The sequence below is a fragment of the Silene latifolia genome, chromosome 4, assembly GCF_048544455.1.
Source record: "Silene latifolia isolate original U9 population chromosome 4, ASM4854445v1, whole genome shotgun sequence".
NCBI lineage: Eukaryota > Viridiplantae > Streptophyta > Magnoliopsida > Caryophyllales > Caryophyllaceae > Silene > Silene latifolia.
The window spans coordinates 38,695,129-38,706,545 of NC_133529.1; the positions used below are offsets into that span (position 1 = coordinate 38,695,129).

Sequence of the window (11,417 nt, forward strand, 5' to 3'; positions counted from 1 at the left end):
GCATTAGACAACCCAAACGGCATCACCACATACTCATAATGACCATACCTCGACGTGAAAGCTGTCTTTGGTATGTCCACCTCTCTAATCTTTACTTGATGGTACCCCGATCTCAAATCAATCTTAGAAAAGACTGATGCACCACTCAACTGATCAAACAGGTCATCTATCCTTGGCAAAGGATACTTGTTCTTCACCGTCACTCGGTTCAGCTCTCTGTAGTCTATGCACAACCTCAGACTCCCATCTTTCTTCTTCACAAAAAGAACTGGTGCTCCCCACAGCGATACACTAGGCCTAATGTATCCCTTCTCTATCAAATCATCCAACTGCTTCCTAAGATCCTCCATCTCCTTAGGACCCATACGGTACGGTGCCTTAGAGATTGGCCACGTACCTAGTTTCAACTCTACTGTGAAATCTATCTCTCTTCCCGGCGGCAACCCCGGAATCTCCTCTGGAAACACATCCTCAAACTCTCCCACCACTGGTATCGATCGTTGTCGGACCCTCTATCCGGTCATCTCTCACATGGCACAATATCAAAGGACATCCCTTCCTCAGATATGACTTCAAGGTAACAGCTGCAATCAACTTAACTTTGGGTTTGACTAGAAACCCACGATAAGACACACTAACGCCCTTAGGACCTCTTAAAGACACTTTCTTTTGATGACAGTCTATCTTAGCTTTATACTTTCCCAGCCAATCCATCCCAACTATCATCTCAAAACCGTCAAAAGGAAACTCTAGCAAGTCTACAGGGAAAACAACTTGCCCAACTATCATAGGTACATCCCTATATAACCTCCCACAAGATACAGACTCACCCGAAGGTATAAAAACTTTCTCACTGACAGACTCATATACCCTTAAACCCAACCGTTTAACATGACTCGAAGATACAAACGACTGAGAAGCCCGAATCAAACAAAACAAAGGTATGAATACCATTGACAAGAAAAGTACCGGTAATAACGTGTGCATCCTCCTCAGCTTCTTTCTTCTCCATCATGAATAACTTTCCACTGGTCTTTTGTCCACCTCCCTGGACAGTACTGGCTGATGTGGTCGGCTTAGCACCCGACCCTTGATTGTTGTTGTTGTTCGTTGGTGGTTTCTGATAAGAATTACCGCCGTTGCGGTTGCCTCCACTCTGGTAACTCTAACTTCCCCGGTTTGGCCATGACCCAGTCGGTCTATTGCTCGCATAGCTGCGCGAGTCTGGAAAGTTCCGGTGCACTTGTGCACTCATGTCTCTTGTGGCCTACACCACCCACGGCTATAGCAGTCACTCCCCAACTACCACTAACACTTCCATGGCCACGCCCAAAGGAAGCCCCAAAGATCGAACCACGACCTTAAGAGAACCCCTTAGGCGATTGTGGTTGCCTTTCTTGTGATTAGATTGGCCACCACCCTCGCTCTCGGACTTCCTTTTCTCACCACCGACCTCTCCGAGCCATCTCCACCAACCTCTCGGCTCTTCCGGCCCTCTCATAAGCTTCCTTAACATCGGTAAGGACTCCCACGGATAACTTATCCATAATCTTAGGGGTCAACCCCCTCTCAAACCTCAACGCAAAATTCTCCTCACTCAAACCCATATCCTCAAAGATACCTAGACTTGTCATTGAACCGCCTGTAGTACTCGGCCACGACATCTCTCGGTCATCTTAAAATCACAAACTCTTCCCTCAACTTACTCCTCACATGCTCCGGTACGAACTCCTTTCTCACAGCCCTACGAAACTCCTCCCAAGGTATAGCAGGTAAACCTTGGTTTGTATATATCTCCTTAGCACTCACTTTCACCGTATCCCACCACTTGCCACCGCCTCCCTCGGATAGAACGCAGACTTGTTCCACTCTCATCTCATCAGGACAGTGAACCAAATCTAATATGTTCTCCATCTCTCTAAGCCAGCTATCAAGAAGGTTCGGCTCCCCAACCCCCTTGTACTCTTTCGGGTTAAACCTCGCTATATAGAGGCTGATTTTAGAGTGATCAACCTCTTTCTCCTTATCCTTATCCTTATCTTTCCCCCACAGTCTTTAAAGCCTCAGTGAGAGCATCCTGATGCTCCAACATCTTAACGATGCCATCTATGTTCATAAGCTCGGCTCTCGCATACAAAGCAGTCTTCTTGGGCGGCATCTTGAAACTATACGAGAAAAGGGGTGGATATAAACATACGCGCTAAAACCTCAAAACACGAAAACACGCTGCCCAGAACCTACTCGATCGAGTTCCCAAACACACTCGATCGAGTAACAGGCTACTCGATCGAGTTCTCAACATACTCGATCGAGTGCCCCAACATCAGACCCCAAACAGACTTTCTGATCTCTAACATACTCGACCGAGTAGCTAGGCTAGTCGATCGAGTGACCCCCTACTCGATCGAGTGCCCGAGGTACTCGATCGAGTACCCAAAAACACGATTCTGGACTCAAAATCGTCAAAAACCCACCCGATCAAGTCAGTCCCACTTGATCGAGTCATGCTACTCAGAAACGCTACCCACATGCTATATCATATGCTAACATGCTAAAAACTTTATAAAACCAACGTTATAACATAACTAAACATGTAATGCTACGCATCTTTTCATACGATTCACGAGATCATTATATCATGTTATTAAACGCCACATTGTAAACATTCATCATGTTCCTCATTCCAACAACAAGTCTACATATATCATCAACCTTTCTTTCATATTCTCAGCTTTCTACTTCTCCAACAGTTACACACACTTCATCACATTCACACACAAGTTAACCAAACAACACATACGACCTTGACATACACCCCCCATGTGACCGGTTCAAAATTGTAGGGCGAGTTCGCGACTTCAGGACGTCTCCCAAGCCTTTGCATTAGCTCCTACAACCTTTACCCCGGGTTCATTTTAATTGACTCCCTATGTTCATTAGGTTCATTGGTTACAGGTTTCAGGATCGTCGCTCTGATACCATTTGTAACACCCCCATACTCCAAGTGCCTTACCAGGACCACTCATGTGTGAAGATATTACCATCTCGGTTACCCGAGATAATGATAATCAAATAAACAATAAAGAAACAACGTTTAAATAGAAATACTTAGTGAAGGGTTACAATTCTCGAAACCAAAACCAAAAGTATAATACTTGTTCTCAAACTGAATGTTTACTGTTCTAACTGAAATGTAAAGAAACTACTAAGCTACAGCGGAAGACTTCTATCATCATATCGTGGCAATCCTAGCTATCCCAGTACTCATCTCATACCTGCTCAATATCTGCTCACCATCCCCGAATGGATCACCGCAGGTTCACAAAACAACAACCGGTCGATACTAATCACACAACTCAATATATATCAATAAGATAAGATAATGAAGCTTAATCGTCACACACACAACCACACCAACTCCAATAATCTCAATCACCGACTGTCCACTGGACCAGCCCTGCCAGTGGGGGACCGCAGCCGTACCCACCAAATCTCCGCTCCTCATAATGAGCGATAACCCTGTCCATTAATGTGCACATCCCTTCTGTGGCGGGTTCCACAGAAGGCTGAACTAGGGCGTGAAGCCACTCCCGCAAGTGACCTCACTCAGCCGAGGACACGCCTCGAGAACCATAGACAACGATCACAATCACAATCACAACCCTCACAATACAATTACTATATCAAACAATCAATCTCAACACATCAACAATTATCCCATTATGGGACTAATGCGAGTAGGAAATCCTACCCGGAAAGCACACTATCGACGGTCTCTCGCCGTATCAAAAGCTTCCTCTACGAAACCTCCTATCATACAACATACAAATGCTACCAAATCACATACTACTCAAAAACCCCCAAATCCCTATATTATGGTTTAACCAAAACAAAGGAAAGACAACAAAAAGGGTACATAGATCTTACCCACGACGCAAGGATCTCAACGGTATAACCAACGATGAGAACCGACCTTCCAAACTCCGGGATTTTCTAACGATGCGATTAGGATTAAGAACGTACTTGCTTTCTCTCTTTAACAGTGAATTAGGTTTTGCAAAAGTGTTTAGAATAGTGACGACGAAGGTTATATATCTTAATCGCATAATTAACAAAACCCGAGAAAAACTCCTCAGTAAAGGCATTTACTCGATCGAGTACCCAAGGTACTCGATCGAGCACCCCCTTACTCGATCGAGTACCCTAGTTACTCGATCGAGTACCCAACAGGTCAGAAACTTTTCTAAAACGCAACTTACCCTTACTCGACAGAGTAAGGCCTACTCGATAGAGTACCCGAAGACTCACAAATACGGAGTATTACAATACGGGAGTGAAAAATAGGATTTGCGGAATAATTTTTAGCACTAAGATTCTCACAAAATATAACTGGAGTGCGTGACGAGGAGATGCATAATTCGGATAAGAGCGATTGTAACCAAAGCATCTCCGAAGTAGTATCTGCAATGGCTCGAAAGTCAGCCTCAGTAGAAGATCGAGAGATAGCACGCTGCTTTTTCGAGGACCATGAAATAGGGTGCTGACCAACGAAAACAACATAACCAGTAGTAGATAGATAATCGTCATGATAACCACCCAAATCAGCATCACAATAGGCATGTAAATTAAAGGAATTGCTTTTGCGAAATGAATACCATGATGAATTGTACCCTTTAAGAAACGAAGAAGACGCTTCAAAGCACACCAATGAGTAGAAGTTGGGTGAGTAAGAAATTGAGCCAACTTATTAACAGAAAACACAATGTCTGGCCGTGTAAGTGATAGGTACTGTAGGCTGCCAACAGCAGCTCGATAAGTAGTTGGATCAACAATGGGTAAAGCGTCTTGTCTGACAAGCGGCGGGTGAGAAAGCATTGGAGTTGAAGACGGACTACAATCGAGCATGTCGAAACGAGTGAGAATATCAGAGACATACTTGGATGGATTGATATGAATACCCGATGATGTAGGGGTGACCTCCATGCCTAGAAAATAAGAGAGAGGACCTAAATCCTTTAGCGAAAAACGAGCTGAGATAGCCTCGATAAAGAGAGACACCGTTGTAGAATCAGGACCTTTAATAATTATGTCATCAACATACACAAGAGCAAACAGACGAGCGTTAGCGGAACCATAAATAAAAAGTGACGAATCGGATACGGAATTGCGAAAACCATAGGAGATGAAATATTTTTTCAATTCCGTATACAAAGCACGGGGAGCCAGTTTCAGGCCGTAAATAGCTTTGCTCAGTTTACAAACGTGATTGGGAGTATCGGTATGGATAAAACCCGGGAGTTGAACCATGTAGACGGACTCAGTTAAAGTTCCTTGAAGAAAGGCATTATTAATGTCAATTTGGCGCATGACCCAATCGTTAGAGATAGCAAGCGAAAGTATGAGACGGATGGTGGTAGGTTTAATGACGGGACTAAAGGTCTCGGAGTAGTTAAGACCGTGTCGTTGATGGAATCCTTTGGCAACAAGGCGAGCCTTATGCTGTTTTAGGGAACCATCCGGATTATATTTTATGCGGAACACCCATTTACACCCTATAACATTGTGAGCTTGGTCTGGAGGAACAAGGGTCCAGGTGGAATTACGAAGAAGAGCATCGTGTTCGGCCTGCATAGCGGCTCTCCATCGTGGGTCGACTAGGGCTTGCTTGATTGTATTAGGGGTAACATAGGTGGAAGGGATAGTAGAGAGTTTCGTATATTTCGGATTCGGTTTACGGATGATGTTATTTGATAGACGGGTGACATGGTGAGGAGGAGGAACAGAAACAAAGGGAGTGGGGTCAGTAGCAGCGGTTGGGGAAGAAGTGGTGGAGGGGGAGGAGGAGACCGAGGGATTAGAAGAGGAGGCAGGGGTTGTGGTGGCTGAGGAGGGTATCGAGGAAGGAACGATGGGTATGGTCAAAGAGCACCATTCAGAGGAAGTCATAGAGGAAGGGGCATGAGATAGTTTTAGAATGTCAGAGTGGGGAAAATTGTCATCAAGAAATTGAACATGTCGGGATGTGTAGACTCGAGAAGTAAGGGGATCAACACATAAGTAGGCACTTTGAGTTTGAGAATATCCAAGGAAAATGCATTGAATGGATCGTGGGTTGAGTTTATGATGCATATATGGTCGTAACTAAACCCGGCAACAGATCGGGTCGTGTCGGGTTCGTGTTCGTGTCACATGTAAACGGGTCACAATTCCTCCAACCCAAACCCGACCCAATTAAATCTCGTGTCGTGTTCGTGTCGACCCACTTACATAAATGGGTCATAAGGCCTCAACCCTAACCCGTTAATTTCGTGTCGGGTTCGTGTCGGGTTTTCGTGTCACGTCCATATTTTGAAAGTTTAAGTATATTTATGCGATGGAAGATCAAGAAAAATTACGATTACTTTAGTAAACAGGTTATTCGTGTCGGGTTCGTGTTTAGAAAGGTCAACCCTAACCCAACCCAATTAAACATCGTGTCTTGTTCGTGTCGACCCACTTACATAAATGGCTCATTAAGTCTCAACCCAAACCCGTTAATTTCGTGTCGGGTTCGTGTCGTATTTTCGTGTCGTGTCATTGTTTGCCACCTCTAGTCGTAACCAAGGGAAACAAAGACAACCAAAGCTATGTAATTTCTGAATATTCGGGTCTTTATTAAATAAAACGGAATAAGGGGATTTATTTTGAAGAATGGAGGTGGGAAGACGATTAATAAGATAAGTGGCAGTGGAAAAGGCGTAAGGCCAGAACGAAGTCGGAAGTTGAGCATGTGTAAGTAACGAGAGACCGGTCTCGACAATGTGACGATGATGTCTCTCGGCAAAACCATTATGCTTCGAAGTGTGGGGAGGGGGAGTGAGAAAATTGATTTCGTTAGTGTGGAGATATTGAGTAAGTTTAATGAATTCCCCACCATTGTCAGAATAAAATTGACGAATCGGCTTATTAAAGAATTTTTCGATAATAGCTCGGAATTTGATGAACGTAGAGGCAGTGTCGGATTTCTGTTTGAGTGGGTAGAGCCATATGTAATGACTAAAATGATCGACAAACACAACATACTACTTGAATGAGTCGGGCGAAATAATAGGAGATGTCCATAAGTCTGAAAAAATTAAATCAAGCGGAGCGGATGCCTGTAAAGAAGAAATTGAAATCGGAAGCTTATGACTTTTATTTATATGGCAGGAAATACATTGATAAAGCTAGAAATATGTAAATTGAATTTAGAATTTAAAAGCTGCATAATTTTATTGGATGTTACAGATATTTTGGTCAATGAATTGGGTTGTTGACTTGTGGCTTAATTATAGATGTTGGTCAACCCTTGACACGCCTTCCCTAAACAAAGAACAATTTTCCTCGTTGAAGCCCTTTCTTAAGTACTAGTACTCCGTATTTTATTAATCTTTTTGGGAGGTATACGAAGCTTCATTCTCATATAAATCCCGTAAAAAGAAACAATGCGTGTATTTACCAAAATGAAACACGAGACGATATCAGTCTACGTACTGTCTACGACTACAACAACTAAAACATTTTAATCATTACCCCACACGGTCTCACACCAACGTTTTACTTGCTGCCGGCATCCATACTTTCCGACAACTAACTAAAAAATCTTGATTCCGTTGCCGCATCCCAACCAAACCTCAAACTTTCCAAACCAGATCAAAACTACATGTCGCAGGTTGTAGCTAATCCGTCGCACTACTATGTTTCTTTATATGAATTTTTTTCCGAAATGGGGTTTTCTCACAAACTAATTAACAAAATAGGTCGACTTTCAAAGTTATTTAAAAAATGGGGGCCCACGTCATCACCGAAGGCATATTCAGCCATATTCAATCGCTTAAGGGGACAACGACCATATCCAAAATGTCACTTTATGCCAACCAAACCTCATTATACTACTTCAAGGAAAGTCGCATCGAGTCGTGATTTGGACTCAAATCGCCTTCCTCCTCGCCGATTTCATAGTCCACAATAAAAGCCTTAACTTGAACAAAATTTCACCCCTCAGAATCAAATCGCTCGGTGTGAGGGAGCGAATTGAAGTCAGTCGCTTTCCCCTGGCGATTTGGTGAGTGTGTTGAATGAGGGGAAACAAAGGGTGTCTTGTGTTGAATATACGTTGAGAACAAAGTCATTTGTCCGGCTCATCGGCGGTTTGACTTTAAATCGTCTACCCGGTGAGCGACTTGGTTTCTTACCCAGCTTCGTTGAATCCGATCCTACGTGGACCCATTTTGGGTAATAACTTTGAAAGTCGACCTATTTCGTTAATTAGTTTGTGAGAAAACCCCATTTTGGAAAAAAATTCTTCTTTATATGGTGTCTAATAACGACTCGTTAAAATAGTTTATATAGTTTGTAGGCTATAACTTAACGAATCCTTCCAATATACACCTAAAATGATTCAAGGTTTTTAAGTCGTTATTCAAAACATACGTATTACAGAGTACGTAATATTTAAATACAACGATTAACCTAACTAAGGATCTACATTGACGTACTCATTGATCCTAATGAGAAAACATGTGAACAAATAATAAGAGATTAGAATATGCAATATCGTGTTTCCTACAATATTCACGGGCCTACAACTCAACCTATTATTTCAAATACAATCCTTTCAAACATATAAAAACTATACACTCTTTTGCTTTCTACCCAATCATGTGATTTATATACTCTCATGAATTATTATTTTTCTCATACAATATTATAATAAATTTTGCTTTATTTTTCAAATTACATATAAATACAACTTAGCTAGCTACCTTTATAAAGTCATTCATTGAATTCTTCCCTTTTCTTTCTTCATTCTCTACCTCCACATACACTCTATTTCCTATAAGAGTTTAATGCTTGTCTTTATCTCCAAAGCATAATCACCCCTTTCCCAAAAACAACACATTTTTTTCTCTCTAAAAACTTTGCATAAATCCGGATAATTTTAATAAGGGCTGTATTTATCATTACCGTTTATTTAATACGGAGTAGGAAAGAACATTTATTGAATTTATTATTATTAGAAGATGAAAAAAACAAACAAAAATAATGTTGGTGATGGTAAAATGGAAGGTCTATTATGGGAAATGAGGCCAGGAGGAATGTTAGTCCAAAAAAGGAATTTGGATTCCAATAAAAATTACCCTTCAATTCCAATTCCCATGATCAAAGTCTTAGTGAAATATGGATCTTCTTACCATGAAATCCACATCAATTCTCATGCAAGTTTCGGTATGTATTCAAACACGATCTTGTAATGTTTGTTCACCTCATTTTTCGTTATCAGTATTATTATAAGGTTGTTATACACTGTATACCAGTTAGGCTGATATGATTGATGTTCTTTGATGGTAGGGGAATTGAAGAAAATGTTAGCTCAACCAACAAGACTAAACCCTCAAGATCAAAAACTTTTCTTCAAAGACAAGGAAAGGGAATCAAGATCATTTCTTGATGTTTGTGGTGTAAAACATGGATCAAGGATTACCCTTGTTGAAGACATAATTAGTCAAGAAAACCGATTTCTTGAAGCTCGACGTAATTCTAACATGGAAAGGGCTCTAAGATCAGTGACAGAAGTCACCATGGAAGTTGATAAACTTGTTTCTAAGGTATGTAGCTTAGCTTCTTGAGAACTTTTTTTTTTTTTTTTTTTTTTTTTTTATCATTTGCATTTTGAAATTATTTTATTTATTAATTATTAGTGCATGTTTATCATGTTTTCTTAATGAGTTAATTAGTTTACCTTGTTTGATTATAAAGGTGACATCAATGGAATCAGTAATTTGTAAAGGGGGAAAAGTGGCAGAGAAGGAATTGGTGACTTTAATTGAGTTATTAATGGCTCAAATGATTAAATTGGATGGCATTGTAGCTGATGGAGATGTAAAGCTGAAAAGGAAAATGCAGGTATCAATAGTAATCAAACAATTTTCGCCAATTCCTGTTTAAGGCCGTCTTAACTCTTAACTTTGGACGGCTTTCACACCCAATTAATATAAATCATAATTATGGTACAAATATATAATGCTTTTTATCAACACATAATCATGGACCTTTGTAACAGTCTTTTAAAACCCAAATCTTTTTTTTGTTTTAAATTCCCATAATAAAATTTAGGTTAGGACAATGACATTAATTCCAAATGTTCAAAGTTATCGTCATATTAGAACTCCTGTATGAGAAGGGTTTTACATACAAATGAGATCGACCAACCCAAATTCATATGTTTCCGGGTAAAACAATAATATACTCCAATATATATATGGTTAATGGGTTGATCTTACGTGTGACAATTAATGATCATCTTAATACTTGGTATCGTATCTTTTTCACGATTATGTAATTAATATGAGTTAATTATTTTGTCTTTGAAGGTTATGAGGATCCAAAAGTATATCGAAATTCTCGATCGATTAAAAGCAAGGAATGCTATGGCAAATAAGCATGGAGGTGGTCATGTAGGACTTATTGTGTATCAGCAACAAAGAGATCAAAGGAGTATTTCAAGTGGACAAATTAATTTAACAACAAAATGGGAAAAGTTTTGAAATTAAATTTATGAGGACATAAAAATTGCGTACAATATAAGTAATAGTCATGGAACATATCTATACGGATTATATCTTTTACTATAAATGAAAGGCTGGCAATGAGGCAATGTATATATAGTGGAAAGCTAGTAATTCTAAGGCCTTTTTAGGTATGAGCTAAATTACTATTTGAGATTGTTTATTTATTTATAAACTTCGGTTGTACTATAAAATGTAAAATAGTAATCCGATTATCGATTCACGAAATTGCATTCTTATTATGCAGATGATACAATTAATACATAATTAGTATAATTGTTCGAAATATTATCGTTTACAAAACGTTTTCTCACCTTTCTTATAAATTAAGGGTACTTTTTCTTTCGAAGATGTCTCAAAATCTTAGCCTAAAGGTTGGTCGAATACATTATGAAAACGTATAATGTGTTTTACATATTAGGTCGTAAGTTTAAATCTTTCATCTTGTATATATTCCACTGTCTTTGTAACTCATTATAAAAGAAAGTTTGTGTTTGTAAATTATATACTTGTTTCGTTTTATTCATTTATTAACTCTATTTATTCTATGTGAAAAGTATTTCATCCCCTTATACTAAAAGAATAAGAAAACTGAAAATTTTTCCGCCTTAATTCTTTTAGCTAGCAATTGGCCTAACTTTATCTAGATATGTATTGGACCTAATATATAGACTTTATGTGTCACAATATCTCATTAAACACGGCAACTTTTATAGTTGGGTCAAATGTATTTTATTCATTATTTTCTCATTAGTTCAATATATGTATTTTAAATATCGTAAATATTATATTTAAAATATATGCAGATTTTACTCATATTATTAAAATCAG

General features: G+C 39.6%; 1 protein-coding gene across 1 annotated transcript; it reads left to right on the forward strand.

Annotated features, from left to right (window-relative positions):
• Positions 1-8,789: 8,789 nt before the first annotated feature.
• Positions 8,790-10,872, forward strand: LOC141653439 (BAG family molecular chaperone regulator 1-like). Its single transcript, XM_074461204.1, has 4 exons — positions 8,790-9,246; positions 9,370-9,626; positions 9,778-9,924; positions 10,392-10,872. Exons 1-4 carry the CDS (start codon positions 9,042-9,044, stop codon positions 10,563-10,565), a joined length of 783 nt encoding a protein of 260 aa, XP_074317305.1. The 5' UTR covers positions 8,790-9,041; the 3' UTR covers positions 10,566-10,872.
• Positions 10,873-11,417: the final 545 nt, after the last annotated feature.